Here is a 26,948-nt window from a genome sequence, read left to right on the forward strand (position 1 = left end):
TTAAGGATGGTTGCATTCTGGGTGCGCTGCAAATGCCCAGCTAAGACAATTGACCAACACGCCACAACAAGCACGCTGTTGTTTTAACAGTGAGGGGTTCCCTGAATGGAACGAACCATCAGTTCTTACAACTATCGATATTCTGAAGGGATTTGGAGTTGGAAAGTTCTTTGTTCACTGTTTCTTACGTCATGAAGTTGATGGTTTCAAACTTTAACTGTGTCTACGAACAATGACTTACACCCTTTAGCGTGACTGCGGGAACTGGCGGCGAGTTACCGGGAATGTTTAGCTGTCTCTACAACACATTCATGACTATGAATACGATTAGGCACCAACAAAAGACACTCGGGGAATGTTAAAGTTTCCAGTGGGACATAAAAGTGATCAATTAATGTGACAACATGAAAATACATTGCAGGATTCTTTGATAAGGTAAATCGCCGACAAATTTGATGCTGACGTTAACTGAGAAATGTGTGGGTTGTTTTACGAAACTGGAATCAACTCTGGATGTGGGTGACTTACGAAACTGATAGCATCTGTGTACTGATGATTAATACCATAAGACGCGCGAAATTTATTTGTGCAGTGTTGGATCGTACGTAAAAAGAGAAGTGAACGTATGGTAAAATCAACTCTGCGGTTGATAAAACCATAATTGAAATGTATATCGCTTCTTCAAAGGCGTAAATAACGTCTGCTTAAAAGACTAGCCGTTTTCTTAATCCCATTGAAACGGTGGAAAATCTCAGTGCAGTGAAGTTATTTAAACGTGTGCTGAGGAGCCGGTACGGGAGGACGTTTCGTCGTAGACTTAGTCTACCTTCAACAGGCGTTTTTGGTGAACTCACAGCGGGTGGACGTGCTACAAAGCAAAGATGGGTAAAGGATTGGGGAATTTTGGGTCTAGGGTGGGTGCTTTCGTGGGGATGATGTCGGATCAGTTTTTCGACTACGACACGCCAAAGATGGTGCAGATAAAGAGTAAGAAGGTCGGTCTTATCAACAGGGTGGTACAGATTTGCGTCATCGCCTACGTTGTTGTGTGAGTAGGAAACCACTTTTTCTTTTGCCGTAGTCTGTCCGTCATTGTTCTTTCTTTTACGTAAATGAGATACCGCTTTTGGAAGTAATCGGTGCATAATATTGGCAGTCGACTATGCAAAAACGTCCGGTGTTAGATTTTTGAGAATATTATCTAGGCTGTAATGATTGTAAAGGACCGATTATGTGAGTGTAGGACTAAACCACTTTGCATTGTCTTTTGCTGGTTGTTCAGTGTTGTAAAGTATGTTCGTCATTTTCTCATTCTCACTCATTGTTAAAGGCAGTGGACAATTGGTAATTGTCAAAGACTATCCTTGACAGTTTGTGTATCTTAACATATGCATAAAATAACATACCTGTGAAAATTTGAGCTCAATCGGTCATCGAACTTGCGAGATAATAATGAAAGAAAAAACACCCTTGTCACACGAAGTTGTGTGCGTTTAGATGGTTGATTTCGAGACCTCAAGTTCTAAATCTGAGGTCTCCAAATCAAATTCGTGAACAATTACTTCTTTTTCGAAAACTATGGCACTTCAGAGGGAGCGTTTCTCACAATGTTTTATACCATCAACCTCTCCCCATTACTCGTCACCAAGAAAGGTTTTATGCTAACAATTATTTTGAGTAATTACCAATAGTGTCCACTGCCATTAATGTAGCATTTCTGTATCCGATTGCAACTTTACCCAATATGAAATAAAACAGTATATTGCTTATTCAAATGATATAGAGCTTTTGGTAGGCCAGTAATCAGTGACAAAATGACAGTCGGGTATTAATTTCAACAAAACCTCCAGAAAACGGAGATGAAAAAAATTCATAACATGAACACATAACTATGGAAAATGATCACCCTGACAGTACCAAATCCCATTAATGCCTTGTCTCACCATAGCAGAATATTTAGATTAATTTGTATTCGTGTGAAAACAACTATGTTACAAACCAAACTCCACAAAATTTGTGTATGATCTGACGAAATCCATAGTGAGTACTGAATTAATAAACACAACGTCCGGCTCATTGTACCAAAACCCGCCATTGGCCCAAACATTGGCCCAAACAAAGCAGTTCCAATTCGTTCGTTATCGCGTCTGGTCGGGTCGCGGATTTCCGGCCCACAGCCAGATGGTATCTCCAAATTGATGTCATTGCCGCAGCTTGCTTGAAAACGCTACAATTAAATTTAAACTACTTTAAGAAAACTGCATCTCAGTGTCTTAAAGACGAAATTAACGCATAAATTGTAACTTATCGGGATAAATTAGTTTCATTCTTCCTGAAAGCTCACTCTCTGTATACATGTTTGTTCATTTTAGCCTTCGAGAAAGACTCTGCCTATATACACCACAACGTCAGGCCGTTAACTATTTCTGTATATACCATCATCATTCCTTAGAGAAATATTTTCGTCTTGAAATACTGAAATCATATTTTTATTTGGCAGTAAAGACCCAACAAATTACTATTCTTTAGTATTTCGATTGTGGCGATCGAAATAAGTTCAACACTTCCCTTGAAATACTAAAATTGATGAATAAGCACCCATGTGAAATAAGCTTGATAATGGCATGCAAATAAACCTCTCACAGTGCATATTAAACCGTCGTTCGCTGTTTTAACCCTCAAATGTGATGACTGAATTTAATGATATTTTCACAGGTTGGATGAATGGTGTGAAAACTGAAAACTAGATGATTGGATGTTAGAAACTTTACCCTTTGAAGTCATGTATTTTTTAGCATTTTTTTCACCATCAAAATTGAAAGCACGCATATCTGTGCAACTAGGGTTTTATTTTTCATTTATTGCAACTTCGATGACCTTTTGAGCCCAAAATGTCACATCTATGTTGTATTATGAATCCAAATTAGCAAACTGGTCTGTGGTGACAATTTACAATGACCAGTCTTTAATGTAGTTTCATTATGCGAAACATACACTGTTATTAAGGTGAAGATATTGCGCTTGGATGCTCGAAGTCGATACCGACTTTAGCTTTCCGATTATCACCCGAACCTTCAATAAGTAATCCTGTCCATTGATTATGAAAACTACACCGTGTCACCGTTAAAGGCACCGATACTATTGACAATTACTCAAAATAATTGTTAGCATAAAAACGTATCGATAAGGAGCAGTGGATAATAAAACATTGTGAAAAAGGCTCCCTCTGAAGTAACGTAGTTTTTGAAAAAAGGGATGTTTCTCACTCAAATATTTAAAGACTTCAATCGAGTCCAAATTTATACAGATTTGTTACTTTGGGGGGGGGGGGGATACACCAAGTAAGAAAACTGGTCTTTGTCAGGTGCCTTTAAAGGGAACGTATAAATTGGTAATCACTCTTACAATTAAAGACACTGGATACTATTGGTAATTGTCAAAGACCAGCCTTCACAGTTGGTGTATCTCAATATTATGCATAGAATAACAAACCTGTGAAAATTTGAGATCAATCGGTTGTCGAAGTTGCGATATAATAATGAAAGAAAAACACCCTTATCACACGAAGTTGTGTGCGTTTAGATGGTTGATTTCGAGACATCAAGTTCTAAATCTGAGGTCTCGAAATAAAATTCGTGGAAAATTACTTCTTTCTCGAACACTACTCCACTTCAGAGGGAGCCGTTTCTCACAATGTCTTTTACTACCAACCTCTCCCCATTACTCATTACCAAGTAAAGTTTTATGCTAATAATTATTTTGAGTAATTACCAATAGTGTCCACTGCCTTTAAGTACAATGTGGTTGTGTGAAAAGATACTACTTTTTATGCCCCAAAAAATTCCATCTGCTGGGTATTTCTACTAAGAGTTCATATTCCTTCATGGATGTACTCGCTACGGATTTTCGGCAATTACTATTGCAACCACCTTTTGAAACGAATTTTCCCGATGTAATTTTGTATTGTGTACATTTACGTTTTTGTATCGGAATAAAACAATCGGAAGGTTCCAAAAAACAAAGATATACTTTGCCTGCAATAGCCAGGTTTATTTAGCCAGACAGAGACTAGCCTTTGAGAGCGAGGTATCCTTAAATAATTTGCTGACATAACGATTCTTAGTGATGCTCATTGGGTTAGCGTGTGATAAAGGCGGGCACCTCTCGCGTTTAACAACACTACCTAACGCAATTAACAGTAGTATTATGGCTCATTACATTCCATGTAATATATGAAAGCATAATCATTATTGTAAAGAGATTTGGCGTGCGATGTTAATGGTTTTTCAAAATGTTATTATTGAATCGGATAGCTGGCATGATTAACTACCGTCGACGGAAATAATGACAAATGTGTATGTGGAATATCATCACGAGAAAATGCTTTTGTCGTTGACTGTAATGTATAAGGTTGATGAATATAAACAACATGTCACAGTACATTATAAAATTGTGTCATATTACTTACTCTGTTTACCAAGCACCGATATTTCACTGATCATTTTCCCATGCTTTTTTAACTATGGCATTTCTCTTAATTGAAACTCAAGTATTATTTATGTGATCTATAAATTATAAGATATTGACATTGGGCTACGAGGTAATTAATTATCTCAGTGAACAGTATCTGTATTCATCAAGGGGTAGCCGTATTGTTTTGAAAACTAAGTGCTACGGCCAGCTGCTGCGTCTTCGGCGGCTGGAAATGGATGCCGCTTACACTCTAACAACTAAATAGTTGAATCCAACACTTGCATAAGTTCGGTGAGTGACTACACTTTGAAACTGTTGAATCCAGCATTTTATGTATTAAATCGAGCATTTTAAAGTATTCAGTCAACAGTGTAAGTGCCAGGTTAACGTTTAAAAAAGCTGATTCAACAATTCCCAGGAATATTTTTTAGAAATGTTGAAATAATATTTAAATTGTTGGATTAACCCTTTTTGCCTTGGATCAAAAATTTAAAATGCTAGATTTAACAAACCAAACAAAACGCAGGATCCAACACTTTCAAAGTTTAGTCACTCACCAAACTCGTGCAGAGTGTAACTAGACCTGATTTCATGACTCTGCTTACTGTGGAATTCTGTGCTTACAACTATCGTATTCACAGGGTGTCATACCCTCTAAAAACACTCAGCGTCAAAAGTGATACAGAGTCTGGATACCAGGGGGCCTGATCCATCTCCAGGACAGGCGGACCCGGAAAGGTCCGGATTCGGATTTTAACTTGGATTCTGCGTTATTTTTGACCCATTGATGGGTAATTATGAAACATACATTCCGGGTCATACTGACCCATAAATGGATCAGGCCGAAGGTGAATCGGATCCGGGTCAATTCTGACCCGAATAGGATTAGAGTTAAGCACAAATATCTGCAGTTACCAGAGCGATGAATTTGGACCAATAAGGCAATGCGTCACACGCGTTTGCTGCACGCACAAAGAAGTCATCGGGTTAGCTGAGTCCGGTACAAAAGATGGCATACGATTGCACTAATATAGGTTTCTCGGTCAATTTCGGAAAATGAGCAGCCAATTTAACCGCCGGCCTATTCTATTTCGCACGAAATTGAATGCTACTAAAAAGGGTAATTCTATTTCATTTTAAGACTAGTCAAATCTACTTTTACGTCATTCGATTTAACAAAATAACCATTCAATTTAACAATTCATCGAAGCTGCGTTCAAATTCGCAGGAGTGTTTTTGCAGTCTTAAAAACGCTTGGTTAACTTGTTGTTTCCTTATACGAATGTTAAAGGCACGCGGTTAATTTGTTGGCACTCTTGAACATAATATGCCAAGATGTCTGGCCCGCCAACAGATGGTTGGTGAATATAGGTTTTCTCGGTCAATTTCGGAAAAAGAGCAGCCAATTTAACCACCAAGCTATTCTATTTCGCGCAAAATAGAATGCTACTCAAAAGGGTCATTCGATTTCGTTTTGGGATTAGTCAAATGTAATGTTGCGTCATTCGAATTAACAAAATAATCATTGAATTTAACAATTCATCAAAGCAGCATTCAAATTCGCAGACGCTTCTTGAGGCGTGTGTGTCACGAAAAAGAATGACGCTACGCTAAATTGAACAGAGTGCTTAAGGAGTTTGACTCGACCCAAAACGAAATTGAATGGCCGAATTTCGAATTTGAAACGCAGTAACAACTGGAAAAGCAAAACAGCTTTAATTCGAACGCATGAAAATTAAATTGACTGCTCATTTGCCGAATTTGATCGAGAAAACCTATAATTATTTACAAAAAACAACAACTGAAAAAAAAAAAAAAAAAAAAAAACATTCAAAACCTTCAAATGTCAGGTCTTCTTCAGTTAACCATTGAAGGTCTCCCGAAAAAAATAAATAAGAAAACAACCCTTATTGGGCCCAAGGTAAGGTCTACTGGGAACATAAAACAAAGAAAATAAGGTTCGCTCGATTTAAAAGTGAAGGTACGAATAAATTATAAATTATACAGTTTATCTGTTTATTCGTATTTCTTTAGTCGTACTTATTTGAATCCTCGGTGAGCGAAATTGATTGCCTCTTTACGAAATTGAAATTGAATAAATCAGCAAAATCTCTAGTCGAACCAGCTTTGCTAAAATTGAGTGATGATTGTGTGTCATGAAAAAGAATGAGTGTGCTAGGAACTTGAATGCCTCAAAACGAAATTGAATGACCAAATTCTGAATTTGAAACGCAGTAAAAACCGGAGAGGCAAAATAGCTTTAATTCAAACGCATGAAAATTAAATTGGCTGCTCATTTGCCGAATTTGACCAAGAAAACCTATAGTTACCCCCAAATCACATATTTTCATCGTCCAAACGCATTTCGTATGACATGAGCATGTGACTCTTGTGAAGAACGCAAGTCTAGACGATCGTTATAAAAGCGACGTCCAATTATTTTCTTGCATAAGTCGTCAGAAAGAACCACAAGCGCAATGAAACTCCTATGGGATTTAGGTAATCAGTGGAGACAGAGTGTGTGAAGTAGGTGTGGCTTAAAACATTGGAATCACGTCACACTTACAAAAAGGGCTCACTTCAATTATGAACAGCAAATAATGCTTTAACAAACTTCTTCTTATCCTAAAAGAGCAGGATACAGTCACAAATCGCACATGTGGAAAGGAATGTCTAGTTTCTTTATCCCGGTGAGCATAATTTTGTTGTGCTTAGCCAATTTTATGCTGAAGCACCTCTAGACCATTTTCCCAATTTCACTGAACTGCTTTTAAGCAGAAGTAATTGTCTATTTGCAAACGTAAGCAAGACACCAGTCACAGATTGAACACGTGATATGATATTTTGGCTGGTAACCTTATTCTGTTAAGCATTATGTTGTGCTCATTATAACTACTTGTTGTGCTTATAACTCATGTTTGATAAGCTGCTTATTATGTCTTTCACCCATTGTATACTTTATTGTTCTTTTTTGCACTAGGCGTTTTACAAATTTATTATTGTTATTATGTCAAATTATAATGGTTATTATTATTAAGCAGCTCTGTAAAATGTCCTCAGGATAATATTTTGTTTTTGTTTTTTAGCTATCGCAAGTTTCAGTCGCGGGACCATCGCGCGTCCGACTATATAAACCAATCTTTATGGGGAAAAACACGCAGTCGCTTCCCAATCAAGAGAAAAACAATTCGTCATAATTTAATGATTATGCGGTGTCAGATGCAATTGTGTCCGCCATGCAATACTGTCCGCTCCGGACACTTTTGCATATGCAATCGTGTCCGGGCTATGCATAAACCGATGGGTGGTTATGTACATGACTGCGCGTAAGCGAGCGTGCATGTCTGAGCCTACGTGTATGCAGCATACGTATTAATTTACTGCAAGGACGGTTTTGCACGGGGGCGGACACAACTGCATATGCAAATGTGTCCGGGCGGACACAATTGCATTATGCAGCAGCGTCCGGACGGACACGATTGCATATGCAAAACCGTCCGGCGGACATTATTGCATATATGCAATAATGTCCTCCGGATAATAATAATAATAATAATAATAATAAGACTTGTATCCACCCTGCTGGGTGTTCAAGGCGCAGTAAAACCAAAACAAAACAAAAACAAAACACAAAGAAAAACAGACACAACAAAATTAGTCATTGAAAACCTGTGACATAAGATAAGTTTTGAGAAGAGACTTGAATTTTGCGGTACAAACACAAGATCGAAGATTAAGTGGTAGAGAGTTCCAGATGCGAGGCGCGGCTGAAGAACAAGACCTGTCACCCCATGAGTGTCGAGACTTGGGTTCAATGAGGAGAAGCATGGAACTTGATCGAAGATTCCTTGATGGAGTGTAAACTTGAAGCAGTTCAGAAATATAGTGGGGAGCCTTGCCATTTAGAGCTTTGTGGACAATGAGCATCAGTTTGAAGATGATTCGTTGAGAGATAGGGAGCCAGTGTAGTTGTTTCAGAATGGGGGTGATAGAACAGGATTTTCTAGACAGTGTCACAATGCGGGCAGCAGCTTTTTGGAGCCGTTGAAGTCGGGAAATCTGGTTGTTAGGAAGACTGTATAGAAGAGCATTGCCGTTGTCAAGACGAGAAGTAACAAATGCGTGAATGACCTTTTCAGTGGCACTTTAGTATTGCTTAGAGGACATAATTGCATGCGACACCGGTATTTCTTGGATTGCTAATCTTGCAAAGAAGAGGGCTGAGAATGACACACAGTCTTAATGACCCACAGACAGTGATATTAAATTAGGCATTTTATAGATTGTCTTTGCAGTCAGCTTTTTGCCTTTTGGTATAAAGAGTTACTTTACGATTTTCTAGATTGATTGATTTGATTGGTTGGGCATTAGGTATAGACGTGATGAATTGCCACCGGCTGTATGTTAGAAATGAAGCATTATTACACTCCACGCAAAGGATTGCTGTCTCGCCAAACACGAGTTGAGAAAAAGCTCCTTGTAATGAAACTACATGGAGTATTAACCATGCGTGCTGTGGTACGATTGATTGTCGAACAGATGATGTCGTTATTGTGTACTCATTTTGTGTTCTAGTTTAGTTTTATTTAGTTCATGCAGCGCCTGGCCTTATTACAGCACCATATGTCACTCCATGTGTTGTCATAGGCATAGGCCTTGCTTTCCGTAATTTATTAGGAGGCCATCAATAAACGTAGAACAGTTTAATTGGCTCAATCAATTTATAGGAAAGTCTTTCACAAACTAAAGTTAATGGTGAGTTTTTTTAGAGGGTGGTACGTTGTTAATTGATAATAAGTCTAATTGTAATAGACCTATAACTAATCTGATGTCATGTTGGTACGGGTAATTTCTCTTGTGAATTTGTAGCTATATTGACATGGTAAGATTTTGTTGTTTTTAGTGTGGCAGGTAAAACGAAATTGTATGAAGAAAATGGAATGAAACTTAAGAGTATTGCCGAAAAGAACACAGTCAGTCCGAAATGTATTTGATACATTGGTTTAAGATGCTAGGTCCTAAGGGCATTTTTGACGCTCGTAATATTTGTGTAGACTCAAGGAAATTGTAAGCTTTCATTTAATATGCTGTATTTAAATCTTGCTAAATGATATAATTGATTATTTTTGTGTAATTTAAATAATGTTGGGATCCCGACACTAATTTGAGTTTGTTGGCCAAACAATTTGCACGTTGTTTTTATTTTGTGCATTGTACATGGCATAATAAAAAAAAAATTATGCGGAAGTTTGTGTGTATAGGCAAATTGATGTGAAGATAATGATGGTATAGAAAGCTTCCCTTGAAATATGATTTGGTGAAGTGCTGTTAAACAGCACCAGGCTTTAAGAAATGAGTTACCAAACAAATAAAAAATGTATTTCCGTCTCAGGATACAGTTTGTTTAGCATGTACAACGGATTTACGCGACTCCCCTGAAAACATTGCTCACTGTGATTTTCACTTTTTTTTTCTCCAAACCTAACGACTAACGAAGCTTAAACTTATGCCAGGTAAATTATATTACATACACCTTAATTTACAGTGAGTATAGGAATCATGTCATGGCCACAAAATTTAAAAAGGGTATCAAACCCTTGGGGTTATAAATTATGACGTTTATAAAAAGTAGATTAAAGTGACTTTGCCTGTTGAGCCTCTTCCATTAGCTTCTTGTAATCCAATTTGCCGAATTACACATACCATGATACATGATGTGAATAGGTTTAGAGACAACACAAGGCGACGCTACATCAGTGAATGGTGGGACCTCGATTTAGACGTCACAAGCAGTGCACAAGCTACCACCCGAAGGCTTTACAAATCTACAAGACAAGAAGTAGGCTTGAGTGGCCAAGTTCTATCCAATCTTAGCGTGATGCAAACAATTTTAGCCCAGTAAGTCATCTGTTGGTATAGTCTTGCAGTCAGTCTCTCTTGTCAAGGACTTCCCCACTATAGAAATATACTCGACTCCTACCCGATTTCCTGACTCCTAAGTGGAAAGCACTTACGGTCGTTGCGACCGTTTGATTTTGGGCAAACAGGATTTACCATTTCAAGATGTCAAATCGAGATAACCTCCTTTGAGAACGTGCTGCCCGGTAAGATGTATTCACTTAGAAATAATTCAAGCCGTATATTGACAAAGTGTGTGCTAAATAGATCGAGCACTGATTTCTGTCGTCCGATTGCATCTGTCAACAAGTTTTCGAAGCGTAGCCCCAGTGTGGCACTATTAAAAGAAACTTGAAAGTTGCTTTTATTTGGTGTTATTTGCGTGTTTAACTTTTTAGCCTAAATTACTGGGGTGTCGTAATAACACAGGGGAAGATTATGTTTCAAACGTGATGCAAAGTTCCAGATCTAAAGTTTCAAGTTTCATGGCATCCAGTCCCTTTCCGGATTACCTGGCCGGATCATTTTCATGTTTCTTTCATGATAGGTAAATGCAAGGAAGCCGATACTTTATTCAGAACGTTGTTGTTGTAGGCGCGCCTTTCTGTGATTATTGAATAAGTTTTAGCTGTGGAATATTGCCACCTGGTTTACAAAAAGACCACAAAGTGTTTTTAAGGGCATTGCTGGCTGGCAAGATTCTACTCCTTTCTCAGTGCGAAAACTTGATCAATATTTTAGACTCAATTTACAAAAAAAAAATTATACAAATAGCAGCTGCAACAGTTTTTAAACTTGCCCTGTTCTTTAGATGAAAGTGGTCAGCTGTTATTTTATTTCAAACTTGTTGTTTTACTTACATTTTAAGGGGCTATCTTTTGGCCTATTTCCTCGATGTATACAGACTTTCCCTGCAGAGGGATTTCACGTTACAATTTCCGAATCGGCGATTCTGAAATTGTATCTGGGCTGAATGATGTGTTTACAACCCTTGGTATTTTAAGCTCAACATTGGTTTAGAAAATTATTCAGAAATTACTTTTTAATTATCCATTGCTTTAAAATTTCCAGTACAATGTAAACTCAGTTAGTCCTTACGTAGTGAATGCACGTGACGACCGACCGATCAAACTTCCGAAAGCAAACAAACCCACATCATAAAAGTAGACTAATCTGAACACCGTGAAAATACCCATTTTCTTCTAATAATAAAACCTGCACACACGAACGCTGCGAGCCCAGGCTTCTTTAAAACAAACACGGGAAGCACTCTTCGGTGAAAATAATGCACGCCATTTTGTGACGTGCGAAAGGAAAAACATCCCTTTGTAGCCCCCTCTTTGAGTCATGCCGTGGTTATTATTTTCATAGAGAGCTCCTCCAAACTCTAGCAGCGTTTTCATTTTGGCGAGCCGTCACCACCCGAATAGAAACGTGGACGCCGGGGTCTTTTTCTCTCACTGACAGGTGCCGCAGGGTTCAATGTTTGGCCCACAATGCGTAGCCGTCAACGCTAACGCCTCACCATCGTTCGCCCCTCTCTCTCTCTGTATACGTGGTTGAAACACAGGGCGAGTTCTTCCGCTTCATCGAGCGCAGCATCTCTCTTTAATCTCTCCAAACAAGAGTCTCTCAAACACCTCGCGTCAAATTAAACGAGTAAGAGATATTAAAGCTCTTCTGATTCGGATACTCAGATAATACATAACTGGCTTCCGACGAGTGAATTAACTCGACACTCTAAAGGATTTGCCACTTAAAATGTCGATCATCACTTCTAACGAAGTTGAACACAATATTCGTTTTCACTTTGGTTTTTGTTTCTCGTGAATATACTGCTTGTCCGAATATATTTTACCCGAGCATTTCACCCTTACCTTCTTGACTGCTTTATGTGTACCGCGTATTGTACTTGTTTAATCGTCTGATGGACAAGACGTGTTGAAGGGACGGCTGTGCGGCACCATAATGTAGCCAGAGCCCTAGACGGCATAGTGGATGTCAGTGACAGGTTCATAATGCCTTTGAAACTTTCTAAAACGGCAATCTTTTTTTTTTTTTTCGAGGAGTTAGATGTTAAAGATATCTTACCAGTGGGGAAAACAAAATGTTTTAACTCCTTTCAGAGATTCTACTCACTTTACTCTCAACAGTTTCGATTCAGAATTGACCCGGATTTGGGGTTCAAGGCTTGACCCATTTCTGGTCATACTGTAAGAGAACTGGGGTTAAAACGGGGACCTAATTTGTTCGAGTTCTGTGTCATTTTAACCCCATTCAGCCCTTTCTCATTCCCCGGGAGCTGAGATCTAAATAATGCACTAAATGAATGATTCAATCAATATTAAAAAATTTCGTTTGCCTCCCAAATGAAAATATCTGGTTACGACACCCTAAGCTATAACAGTTTTACGTCCGTGGTTCCGACAAAGCTCTTCGTTGTATATTATTAAGCTTGCAGCTCTGACCAAAATAACCCAATAAACTCACACAATGACGGACTGGGGTGTCAAAACCAACATGGCTACCGGTATCAGTTTAATGTCAAGGGAGCAAGGCGGAATTCAAATGCGCAATTTACAGAGCAATCGCGCTGTAAAATAAGACTTTACACTCGATCGATAAATCAAATCGTGGATTCATCTCCCGAAGCTAGCCTTTAGAAAAGTGACCACTCGCTCTTTTTCTGGTGTGACACTTTATGGTCATTTTCTGACACGTTGCCGTGTCATATTCTACCTGGCATAGAAAGGAGCGAACATGCACCAACACCATGGTGCACCATTAGTGTCTTGGCGGTGCGAGTGTCTCAGTTGTCTTCCTTTGAGCTGGATTATATGGCGGCGTGTGTAAGAACATGAGACGTGAGATATGCACACGCGGCGGCAAACTGCACTTTGCATTATTAACGAGATTGTTGGATTTTTCCTGGATTAGTTGAGGTTCATGACCTCTCGAAATCACAATCAAGAGTATTTTGCGTGGGAAAGAATCAGGTGTACAAGAAATATTAAAACTATTTTTGTTAGCAATGTAAATTACTACATCTGAGTACTGGTTCATCTTTATTTAAAACTACTATTAAAGTCAGTTATTGGAAGAAAAAAAAATAATAAAAATAGCCAGTCGCAAACGCCTACATGAAACTTAGCCCCGTTAATTATGATTTTTTTTCAAATATGACGTCACTTTTTGACCCAAAAATTGTTATTCCCAAAGTTTTGCGAATGTGGCATGTCTTGCGAATTTGGGTTCTAACCAACTTGCCCGTCTATAGCATGCTAGATCTGAAGTCAGTGTAACATGACGAACGTACTGCGTATCATCACCGACTGCTGCTAGTAATGGAACAAGCTTTCACCTGTGAAACACTTCACAAGGTGTCCGTACTATACGGAAAAACCATTAACCAGTGAAGGTCATCGTAACCGTATTGTAAATAGCACGGAGGTTTTAATTACGTTACTGTCGGTATAAAGTCATGATGATAAAGTGAATTTTATCCAAGTGGACTCAACTGTCCGGAGTCGAGCTGCACGAGGTCTAAGTTCTACCTCGGGTGCCCGCAACTTGATAAACGGGGATGAGTGCTTCATCAGGGTTGAACACTATTGCTAATTACTAAAAATAAGGGAATCAATGTGTGGTGAAGAGGTTTTCAACCAGTGGTTTAAACCCAACGAGGCCTGGTTCTTGATAATTTTACCGAGACGAAGTCGAGGTAAATAAACACCAGGCCTCGGTGGGTTTAAAACCACTATTTAAAAACCGATTCAACACACTTTGATTCCCATTCATAACACCCTTTCGGTAAAAAAAACATCAAAACTTGTTGGTAAAAAAGTAAAAAAATGCAAAAATTATAGTTGTTCAATGATTTCTTTCAACACAACACCCCTCCAGCTACAAATTGCAACGAGTTATAGACATAAAGGAAGCTAATTTTTATGTCAAACATCCCCATCCCTTGTTATCGATTACTAGGTTTTGGGATGTCCAATGTGAAACATAGCAAGTTGTTGCTTTTTGCTTATAGTTGTATGCACGCGCGTACGTGTAATTGTGGTGATGAAGGAGATACCACATATATTGTGTTTTTGATGCACGGCTGTGACTTCAGCTGTAGGCATTTTTTTCTACCACTTACTTGTTCATCCAATTCGCAAACTGATGCATAATCGTAAGTACTTGATCTGAATGTCGTGGCATTCGGTACGTAATGCAATCAATGCTTGCGTGAACATCCCGCAAAATGAGAGTAGATTTGCGGTCCCTTTCCCCAACGGCAAATTTTTGACGTGCGCCTATACATTATTCTATTCATGCAACATTCAATCAAGAACTAGTACGGTACCCTTTTTTTAGATTATTAAGATTACCAAACCGCATGAAAGGGTTCAAATCGGTCGTGAAACATCACAGTGGCAGTTTCAAAGGCAAAATCCTTTCCACGGCCGACATTATAATTGTGCACGTTTTGTTTGTGGAAATTTCTTATGTGGAATGAGTTTATTGGTTCGTTGAAGTGATGAGTAAAAACCGAGCGGGTTTTTGCCTTTCGTTATGAAGTCATCAATCAACGATTGAAAACCACACAACGAGTATAGCGTGCTGGGTCCAAATTAACTCTTGTTTTATGCATGTATGTATTAACATTGAATGACAGCGTCTATGGAGCCCGCTAGTAAAGCCTCGAGCATTAGTGTGGGTTGGAACGGGTTGTCAATCGGTATCCGGTATCGTTAAAAAATAATCGTTCAGAACTTACCTTAATGTTAAAAGCTGATTAGTGTACTTAGTGCGTGCGTGGCAAACTTTTATAAGAAGCATTTGCTTCAGAAATGACTAATGTAAATGCAATTATAAGTGAATTTTGCAGTTGCGTATCAGAATTTTGAAATATATGAAAGGCCAGATTTCTTTATCTGTTAAATTTGAATTAAAAAAAAATTCTAAAAAAATACAGGTGGCTCTTATCTCGAAATTAACAATAAGGGTACAAACAATATGGTTTAAAGACACTGCACACTATTGTTATTGTCAAAGACCCACTTGGTGTATCTCAACATATGCATAAAATAGCAAACCTCTGAAAATTTGAGCTCAATTGGTCGTCGAAGTTGCGAGATAATAATGAAAGAAAAAAAACACCATTGTCACACAAAGTTGTGTGCTTTCAGATGCTTGATTTCGCGACCTAAAATTCTAAATCTGAGGTCTCGAAATCAAACTCGTGAAAAATTACTTCTTTCTTGAAAACTATGTTACTTCAGAGGGAGCTGTTTCTCACAATGTTTTATACTATCAACCTCTCCCTAATACTCATTACCAAGTAGGGTTTCATGATAATAATTTGTTTGAGTAATTACCAATAGTGTCCACTGCCTTTAATTTTAGCCTGAAAGCTAGAACCAATTCTATGAAATATTTCTCTCTGATCAATGAACCTTCGGACTAATGAACCTTCAGACTATCGCATCAAAATGTTCGGATTAACGAACCCTGTTTCATTTTCGGACAAATGAACCCCCTGTTATAGGAAGTTTGTGCGTTCGGACTATCGAACCTTTGGACCATTGAAGCTTCGAACTAACGGACCTTCGGGTTCCCTAGCAATTAAAAACTAAACAGCCCCCAAAATGAGCACTGCGACTATTTTAGTCAGATCACTAATCCTTTAAAATACATTTAGGAGACAGTTTGAATCGCGAAGGTGTCGTGTTCTGTTGTTGCGTTAGCATAAACAAAAATATGGATACAGTTTCCAGATTCTGACAATGACGCCTGTATGATTCTACTGTTTTTGATGTATGTTGTTCTATGTCAACCTGTCATCGGGTTCATATAAGGACATTGTACCCATTCTGATGCAAATTAAATCTACACTTTAAAAGGCAATGATGTAAAATGTTCACAAGGTGCATGTTTCCACCTCATTATCAGGCAACACGAGAGGGATTCCAACGTTCTAATAGTCATATTTTCCCGTATCGATTTCAACATGATGAGGCAATTTAGTTTCTGATGGATGAAGATGGATTTAATTCTCCTTTGGTTCCTTATGACGTGCCTGATTGGAAAGGAAGAGATATTGAAACAGGTGAATGGTTCCATCATAGGGGTCTGACTTCCTATTGGTGAGGCTCAGGCAGCACGTATTTGCCCCCTCACAGTACACCGACCCAACACCCCAACCGTCCCAGTGGTCTTGCCATGGTCAATCAACATCAGCCAATGTTCTTTAATAACGCCAGTTTTTTCTTCATGTCATTAAACATAGCCCGGTAGTCATAGTCGATGCATTTCCTCTGATTATGCTTCCTGGCCAAACAAAAAGTGAAATAATATCAGAAAAAGAAGGGCAAAAAAAGGAGGCTCGACAATTTCATAAAACAGTGCAGGAACCTTTGAGTTCTAGACCCGAACTGGTCTTGTTAAATTGCATCGATCAATTCTTAGCGATCTGTTTGTTTGTGCATTGCCTGCATGTGTACGTCTACTTTTAGTTGACCATTTTCCTGAGTACCTATTAGGTTTCTTGTCTGAGTCTGCAACATGATAAAGATCTGGACCCCTTCGTCCGTGAAATCACAAGAGTTTGCTTCTTTGGAAACGAGTTGTCCCATCTTACTCCGGATTGAATTATCCCCCTTTAGCCGGTCTGGCTTTTATGGAAACGTCGCCGTCAAGTCCGGCAGGAATTGGACGGACGAGCCACTACTTAATTTAGTGGAAAGTCATTGTCCGCTACGTGTTGGATGGGGGCTAACGTCACAATTAATGGTGTATAACTTGACGTCATTGCTATCTGTGTTTCTGACGTCATCACCACATGTGGCTCTGACTGACGTAATGTTGTTCACCTCATTGACTTTTATGGGGTGATTATTAAAAACAAAATGTGTCATAATAGAACGTGAATAAAACAGCGCTCGGCCGGTTTGCTAATTTTTTGAAGCTGACATTTAGGTTCAAACACACACGGGATTAAAAGCAAACAAGATTGAAGTTAGTGTGGTGCTGAATAAATATTGTGTTTCTGAGTGGTCAGCACGACTCGGGATTATTAAATCGCCCATCTTTAAAAGGAAAAGTATATTTTTACTTTTTGGAACCGTTCGATTGTTTCAACCCAATATAAATGTAGATGTAGATAATAAAACTAACATCTGGAAATGTAATTAAAAGACACTGGACATTGTTGGTAATTGTCAAAGACCACTCTTCTCACTTGGTGTATTTCAACATATGCATGAAATAACAAACCTGTGAAAATTTGAGCTTAGTTGGTCGTCGAAGTTGCGAGATAATAATGAAAGAAAAAACACCCTTGTCACACGAAGTTATGTGCGTTTAGACGGTTGATTTCGAGACCTCAAGTTCTAAATCTGAGGTCTCGAAATCAAATTCGTGGAAAATTACTTCTTTCTCGAAAACTACGTCACTTCAGAGGGAGCTGTTTCTCATAACGTTTTATGCTATCAACCTCTCCCCATTACTCGTATTCAAGAAAGCTAAAAATTATTTGGCTTAATTACCAGCAGTGTCCACTTCCTTTAAAGAGGTGGTTGCGTTTTAGAGATATCGCCAACAATCCGGAGCGAATAATCCCTAACTGGAACACACGATCTCTGAAGTGTTACGCGGTAACGCTTCTCATAAAAACACACAACTAAACCGCATTTATTTAAATATATTAAACATTCTGAGTCCAACCACCTCACAACTGATAAGTGGCCATGCTTGTGTCATTATTCTCAGTGCATTATGCAATTGTACAAGTGCATGTTCATCCAGGATAAAGAACCAAACTAATTTCCTCTCAACATCGGTTTGGATTACGTGATGTTTAAATAGAAGTGAACGACCTTTGATGTTGAGTTAAATGTATATCACCAAGTCTCTTTTGGGTGACTGCTCTCTTCCTGGGACTTAAGCCATAGCTGAGGTTATTTGGATACCGTCTACTTCAGTATCTTGCATAATACCTTGATATGTCATCATATTTCACAAGTTATCCTCCGAGGAACTGAGAAGCAACTAATGGGTAACTGTAGCGTCCTCCCACATGTTACTACACTGACTCTTCATTTGTGTTTCTTTGCCATAATTGACAGTCCGTGGATAGACCTTGTTCTGCATTGTTGTGCATAACTCTACATAATTATCCACATTACAACCCAATCCTCCGAGGAACAGAGAAGCAACTAATGTTTAACAGTAGCGTCCTCCCACTTGTTACACAGGACTGCCATTAATGTGACTGGGAGTTACAATCACATGATATTATGCAACGATCCCACCAACCAGGGTTGCAGAATAGTACCCTTGTTTTTTCTATGTTTCTACACAAGCCACGACTTTGGAGAATATTGAGTCGTGCTCTTCATTAATTCCTGGGATTTTACTTCGTCCCTGGAATCGCTTTCAATCCCTCCTTATGGTGTCACTTCCTAATCTTCAGTCTCGCCGTTCCCGTGGAATTATATTTATGCATGTCCCTTATGGTTGTTCAGCCAAATCATTCTTGACGGTTACATACGATTTCCTTGCATTCCCGGAGTACTTGTTTCCAAATATGGGAAACATTTCAAGCGATCTTCTGTCGTGCTTTATTTGTCACCTAGAAATTGGGTCGCCGACAAAAGATGAATATCGAGGCACTCTCACTAGAAACTTACTTCATTAGCTTGTATTGTCGTTTATGTTTTTTTCTAGTACGCTGTTTCGTTTTCGCCTCATCATGCGTTTACACAAAAGGTTAATTTTCAAACCCTTAGTACCCTTTTTTAATGAAAAAACCTGTCATGATATTACACCAACTGTACGGCTCATTAAGCAAACTTTAAAAATTACTATGTGTAGGCCTATGAATTTAGTTAAAGACACTGGACACTATTGGTAATTGTCAAAGACCAGTCTTCTCACGTGTGTATCTCAACATATGCGTAAAAAAGCAAACCAGTGAAAATTTGAGCTTGATTGGTCGTCGGAGCTACGAGATAACTATGAAGAAAAAAAACCCATTGTCACACGAAGTTGTGTGCTTTCAGATGCTTAATTTTGAGAACTCAAAATCTAACTCTGATGTCTAGAAATCAATTCGTGGAAAACTACTTCTTTCTCGAAAACTACGTCACTTTAGAGGGAGCCGTTTCTCACAATGTTTTATACCATCAACCTCTCTCCATTACTCATCACCAAGTAAGGTGTTGTGCTAATAATTAGTTTGAGTAATTATAAGGGTGTCCACTGCCTTTAAGAACTTTTTAAGAATTACTATGGGTATGAACTTAGTTAAGACACCACTTCACTGACTTTAAAGACATTGCGCGTGAGAAACACATTCTAAGTTTAAGTAACCAGGGAAAAGTCGTTTACCCGCTGGAGTTTTTACAACATAGACAAGTCCGCTGTCCCATCAAGGGTATTCCCCAATTACTTGTACACACACGAGCTCTAAATAATTTCCCCGATGCAAATTTAATATCTCTTATATCGTTGCGGTACCCCCTGCCAAAACATAGGATTCGAACGGCCTCTAGCTACCGGGCAACCTCGGTAGTCTAGTTGGATTACAAGGGTCGTTGGTTCGAATCCCACCCGAGTAACATGCCTGTGGTATTTTTTCACAGGACTCGGGAAAGTACTGAGTATACAGTGCTAACACACATCGGTGTTTGGGTAAAAATCAAAATTAATAGAGCACTAAATAGTTTGTCGTGTAGTAATACTTGTATTTGACACACCTGACCCCACCCTGTGCTAATATGAATGGGTTTGGTTTTCAGGTTTCAGTTACCATTTGTTGAACATGTACAATGTATGCAAAAACTAAGTATCAGAACTTAATAACAATATGGGGAGGTCGCAGACAGGAAGCCTATAGGTTCTGTACATGGTCTGGCCTCTTCAAAAAGAATACATATACAATCATGAGTTAACTTAAATAAATAAGTAATTGTTATTATATATTTAATTTATTGAATAATTTTATTCATAACCTGATTAGTCAATAAATCAAAAAAAAAAAAAAAAAAAAAAAAAAAAACATTGCTTCTTTGAAACTTGGCCTCAAGTTTTTTTAAGCTGCTGCTTAAAAAACCTCGCAAAACCCCTGTTACGTCTTACCAGCTCTTATGTATTCAGTCACTTTCCTAATGTACATTTAAGTATTGATCGTTTACAGGATTTGTTTAGTGTTATACCCCAAACAATAATGTGTTTTGATGTGAAGGTAAATATCTGAATCGAATTGAACTGAAGGGAGATATCAAGCTTGCGGAAATGAATCGAGCCCCATTAATTCCGATGCAGGAATCTCTCCGCATTCAACAATTGATTCTATAAACAAGATCACTGCAGCTATTATAAAAGCAATACGTCCTAAAAAGGAAAAAGAGTCTGACATTTTCTCCACCACCTGCGCCAATGTTTGTATTATGATCAGGGCGGTTTGCGAGGAATTCACCCGGCACCTGCTTCGTGAAGACAAAATAAGAACCTGTGAGAGTAACACCATAAGTTCGCCTCCATTCTTTAAAGGCGTTCTTGGTCAAAAAAAGATAACACATTTGGATTTTGGGAAGGGACATTTCATTCCCATTGTCTATATTTGTTTAATAAACGCACCGCGCAAAGTGTGAAACTATGCAAAATAAGGGAGCCACGACCGAGTGAAAGCAACGTCAAACGGTTTATATTGTTACAGAATTGGTAAGAAACACTAATCGTGAAGATCACAGATTTACATAAAACTTACACGGTCTAATGATGATAGTAGAAAACATCCCTTTAAATATTTCTGTCTGAAATTTCATATTTGATAAGAAATAAAAACTCTTATTTCGCGTTCGGAGTTATTTTATTTTATTTTTTGCATCGCTGCAGTGCAAAATTTTAAATAGGTTTTTCACTATTCTCTCGTGACCCATATGGCCGATTGATCTCAAACTTATACACAGGTTTGTCAGTTCAAGTACATGGTGGATGACATGAAGTGCTTATGTCACCAACCTTTTGGCTAACAAAACCAATTCTGTAATGTTCTTTTAAGGAAATAGGCTCGACTGTTATTTTAATTTAAAATCAGTACCCCAATTTCCTAGAGCTGCTTAAGCACAAAACAGCAAATCAGAACACCTGCATGTAGTGTTCTTGAAATGGAGGTTGAATATTTTTTATTTAAGATTTGACATGACGTGAATGCAGCTCAGTAAAATAAGGGTCAGAAACACGCTATTAATGATGTCCCTGATGATAACGGCATTCTAAACCTTGAAACACACATTATTATATGGCAAACAAAAATAGTTAACTGCTAACGTTTCGATCCTTGCAGGGTCTCTCGAGGAGACAGATGATGCTATAGGGTCAAAACATTATTATTATTTTTTTTCCTTTTTTTTTTTCTTTTGCATTTGTACCATGTACACATTGTACCATAATACACATTGGTAAATAGTTTGTCATACCTCAATCTTTTTTTCTCAAATGATAAAATGTCATTTGAACAATATGGGCGTGGCATGAATGTTACAGTATACACTCAGGTCAATATTTCGTACCTTTATAATTTTCATAACGAGCAATGGTTTTGAGGGGTTCAGTATAATATTGATTTATCCGGAAATGACCTGACATGCATGGTCACGCGTAGACTCTTTAGTTCACGGGGTTAGTTTCGATCCTAAACGTGGTTAGTTTCGACAAGCTAAACTATATCAGGTTATCAAAAACCAATCAAATAGTTCACTTTTCAAATGGATATATAGTTTCCATTCTCTCCGCTGTCTTCATTTTCATTCAGTTTTTCTGGATGGGCTCTGTATTCTTTAATCTACATGTTTGTATGCCGTGACTTAAAACATTGGCATCACGCGAGTATTTCTCGCTTGGTCGATAATGAGGCTTGGCGAGGAGTAGAATGAGACGGTAAAGGCAACTCCCATGTGACGTTGGGAGTGTCATTAGTAGAATAGACTTCCTCATGGCCACCCAGCACTCATACCACACAGCACCACATGCGCCTTGCGGACACGCGGGATAGTTTCGCAGCGTTGACTGAGTCAAGTTTAAGTCTAATATGACGGGAACTACTGTTTTTCTTATCGGATATAAATAATACACTTTGTTAATGGAATGCTCTCCACGTTGCTGCCGGAATACACCGGGGTGAAATTAATTTTACAAGTAGTGGTTTCATCGTCATAGGGTACGGACGTTTTGGATGAGCAAGCAGCACTTTGTGGCGTCGTTAAGAACCATAATGTAAGGGGTTTCTATTCGAATACTGTGTATGTACATTCAGCCTATAAGCTTCTACAGTCTTCAAACCTTTTTTTCAGGCACGTAGCATGATTACAATAAGTGATCATGTTCTCGGCTCTAAACTCGCATTTTCTCGAAAGATCACATCTGATTGTTACTTTTATTTGATGTTAAATTAACCATCCTATACAAAATACCAACAGCTGGAAACGGCTTGTACAAAAATTCCCGCAAACAATCAATCTTTAAAACTAAAGGTTATTAATTACCAATTTCAATACAAACAAACTTTGTGACACATACAAAACCTTTTGCTTAAGATTTTACAAACATTGTGCACAATCTCCAAAACTGCTTTGTTAACTTAATTTGAATCTTGACTCCAACTTATTTGTTGGTTTCGATGTGAGCATAAACCTGTGTATAACAGTTTAAATCTATATCACATCTCTGGCTTTTACACCCCAGTTTAGTTCTCTTGTTTGAATGTAATAAAATACTACCTACACTTGGTGTAAAAGATGTGAAAGGCGCCCTCTGTTGAATCTTTTTCAGCAACCGGTAGTGCTCTTTTTAGGCTCTTTTCAAAACAAAACCTTCTGATTAGGCTGTATTGGAATGAGCGGCTACAGTTTAGACTACGACTATCGCCAAGATACTTCAAGGCATGATGAGGGCTTGATCAAACCGTAGCCGCAGCAGACACGGCTTTTAGCTTAGACTTGATTCAAGTCCCATTCTCATGTGATGGGTCCCTAAGCTATCACCCCAACTTACTATAAAACAACACGTAGCATACAGGATAGCGCGCGCTCGCAGTCAAAATGTGGTCCCGACATGCGGAACAGGTTGGGGGAATGCAGAGATAGCATCACAAAACAGCAGTTTCCTGGGGATGGCACGGGAATGGGACTTGAGTCAAGTCTACTTTTAGCTCCGTCCGCTGCGAACTTGCTCGTCAGCAATGACAGATCCTAAACCAGAGCTGCAGCCAGAACCGTGCTTTTCGAAAAGGGGCTCCGTCTTGGAATTCCTTGTTTGGTGATTAGCATTTAGTGGCTAAAACACGAATCGTAATATCAATAAAAAGCGACACTTAAAGGTACAAAATAATGGCCTTTTTGTAAAAATTCGCAAGAAATTGTACAAACTATTAGAAGAACAATATAAGTTGTAGACGCCTTTAAGGCTGGATCCCTGGAGAGTAGCACAAGATGTTTTGATGTTCGAACAGAAAAAAATAACCCTATTTTAATAACTATCTTGTTGATTCCGAGGTCAGCATGGTTGATTCAGCATGTACCCGGAAATCAACTCGTTTCAAAACTCTCTCAGGATTACACAACTTAAAGTCTTATCAATGCATGACCCATATCTGCAATTCTTAACGATATTATAAACCTTCCAACTGAAGACGTTACATTGCAGTGGCCTAATGTCCCTCCCTGAGCGACTTACAGTCTTCTTAACGGTTGAAGACGATCTCTTCCTCGTCGTTAATTTAATCAAAGCTTCGATCATAAGTTGAGAATAAAGTATAACACCATAACGCTTTGATGCGACTACACAATGTAATTGGAGCGTGAATGTTCATATGGTTTATACGGTTAAATTCAAACTATGGGGCCAGCACGTGGTTTTAACGCCAGTCTTGTTACGTCCAATGCTTGGTAAACACGTTTAGGTCAGTGCAAAAGGTAACGTCGTATTGATAACAAATTGATAAAAAAGGCAATTAAATATAGAAGTGTTTCGTTTGGCATTGGCTCAATCCTTCTTAAAGGATGTGTGTACAACATTGGTAGATTGCACATCACACATGACTTTTTAAAACCGTATCAAGATTTTCATGCAGGGAACTAACCCTTCCTTGAAAGAGTTTTGCTTAAAATGCCACAGTAGCTTTTAGGACAAGAGTAAACCAATATTCTTTATTGTTCGAGTCCAGCTAGAAACCCCTTGTTTGAAAACAATGAACACATTCAAACTAATGTTCTTCTTTTCCTCATGATTGTAATGACCAAATAAGCTTAAACTTTCACACTTTTGTTATTTCATGTGTGTTAGGTCACATAATAGTGCAGATACTGGTCTTTGAAATTGACCAATGTTATACATGTTTGTACATGCGCTTTAATGCGAACTTTTACAGTTTTGTTCTTCTTCTGGGCCCAATTTCATGGCTCTGCTTACCGCCGAATTCTGCGCTTACGATCACGATTCTCCGCTTACGGGCAAGCGCCGAATTTCTGCGCTAGCCTTGGCAGCGTAGAATGCCTAGTAAAACGGAGTACGCACGCGCAGAAGTCAAAATTCGCCGCTAACCCTTGAAACACGCTTGCCGTAAGCACAAAACTCCCTGCTTCCGTAAGCGCCGATTCTGTGCTTACGGTAAGCAGAGCCATGAAATTGGGCCCTGTTCTTCTTAATATTGTGTCCAAACACAGAACTAAATACAGTTCCTAATCGCTGTACTCTGCAAGGTCCTCACTTTTACAGTGACATTGTCGATTAATCATCAAAATATTTACTTACTAAAACGGTAGGCCTAAAACATGTATGTGTGTGTGGTGTGTATATCTGATACACAACCCCTCCTTTCTTCATTGACGTCATAGAAAGGGAGATCATAAAATCCTAGACGTTTAATGGTTCCTTTTGCAGAATGTGACGGTCAATTTGTTTCATGAGCCCATGCTGTCTTAAGGTTTCCCCAGGGTTCGATCTCTGGCCTTCCCCTAGTCATTACCATAATGAAGACATCGCCTCCTTGTCGCGCTTTTAGCACCCTGTGTACGTGAGCTAAAACCCAAACGAAACACGTGCACAATATTATGGAACCAGAGTGTTCAGTGAGATTTCCCGATAGATCTCAGAACGTGGACAATTCTATCATTAGAGTTCCCGCCTCTCCCGCACAGAGCAGGTCTTTGGACGAATACGAAAAATAAAACCTCGATTTTCTTTTTTGACTGCACACATTTTAGAAACTCTGTATGTATCCATGACCGACTGCATTGTAGTGTCAATGGTAACCCTTTCATTCCAAGAAGATGGTAAACTGAATTTGAGAACAAACACCAAGTGTTGATCAACAACGACCAAACCTTTCTTGCTTGGCCTGGTAACAATTTTCTTAAAGAATGTCATAGACCCTATGTCATTTCTTAGGGGCGTCCTATCAATACCCTTACACTTATTTCTCTGTTCTCATTATAATTTGTTAGAGTTTCTGGGAAACTAGATAGAACTTTGGCCCATGTCTACACAAATATGTACGTGTCAGTCTTTTGCAAACTCGAAAAAAAAAACGAAGGGGGGAAGATGAAGAATGAGTACCTAATTATTGAACAAGACGGATTAATAAGAAGGATTTTTGTGGGGAAAAAGAAGAAGGCAAAGACGACAAAGTTGTTAGTCATTTCCTTCTTGGATGTCCTGACCATGGGGATTGATTGGTCTGGGGACGCCTCATCCACAGTTTGCTCCTTTACCGAGACTATCTGTCGCTCTGTGGCTACATGTGCCTCACAATGCCCCATGTAAAATAATGTCAGAAATGGAGTGATTAGGAAGATGGAAGGGATGTGGGTGCATCCTGTTTTTTGTCTTGCCTTAGGTTCCCATGGCCATAAAAACGCCTCTCGAGTTTGGTTCTTTTTTTTTCACCTATTTTTTTTGAACACCGCAAACTTTATAGATGGATAGGAGATTTACCATTAAGTGACAATTAAATAGTACAAGCATTTTACCAATTTCCAGCGTTAAGGTCGATTGCCAGTGATCATTTTTGAACACGTGTATTTACTAATTATCCCTGTTAACGTTGATCATACCAGCACCGTCTGAAGGTCACATCATTACTTATTGAAAGACTTTATTAGTAATTTCACAGCCGTGCAATTTTGTCTTGAATTATTCACGGAAGCCTTTTTAAAATTTACACTGCGTTTGAAGTTATCAGTGATGCGACAATATTCATTTAGAGTACCTGCTCGCATCTGCGTTTTTAAATAATTAGAAAAAAATCTTTCGGGACTGTCACTGTTTTGCCACTAGTCTTGTCCGTTTCCTTTCCCCTCCTATGTTTATGCTATACTTAACATTTTGGGTAATTTCTCCCACTTTTCATCGACATAACTTAATGTTATAAAAATGTTCCTTTTTGGTTAAATCCATTTTGGTGTGTATACGTTTTAACGTTTGTTCCTTGTTATTAATGTTCCTTTAATTTACCACACCTACAAAAACAAAACTAATATTAACAATGAAAAAAACCAAAAAACATTCATGAAATTTCCTGTTTT

General features: G+C 38.6%; 1 protein-coding gene across 1 annotated transcript in view; it reads left to right on the forward strand.

Annotated features, from left to right (window-relative positions):
• Positions 1-935: 935 nt before the first annotated feature.
• LOC117290156 (P2X purinoceptor 4-like) overlaps positions 936-26,948 on the forward strand; it is a 110,515-nt gene continuing 84,502 nt past the window's right edge. The window contains exon 1 of the mRNA XM_033771411.1: positions 936-1,048. Coding sequence (XP_033627302.1) covers positions 936-1,048 — 113 coding nt within the window. The remainder of the gene's footprint in view (positions 1,049-26,948) is intronic.

The sequence above is a fragment of the Asterias rubens genome, chromosome 5 (genome assembly GCF_902459465.1).
Source record: "Asterias rubens chromosome 5, eAstRub1.3, whole genome shotgun sequence".
Classification (NCBI taxonomy): domain Eukaryota; kingdom Metazoa; phylum Echinodermata; class Asteroidea; order Forcipulatida; family Asteriidae; genus Asterias; species Asterias rubens.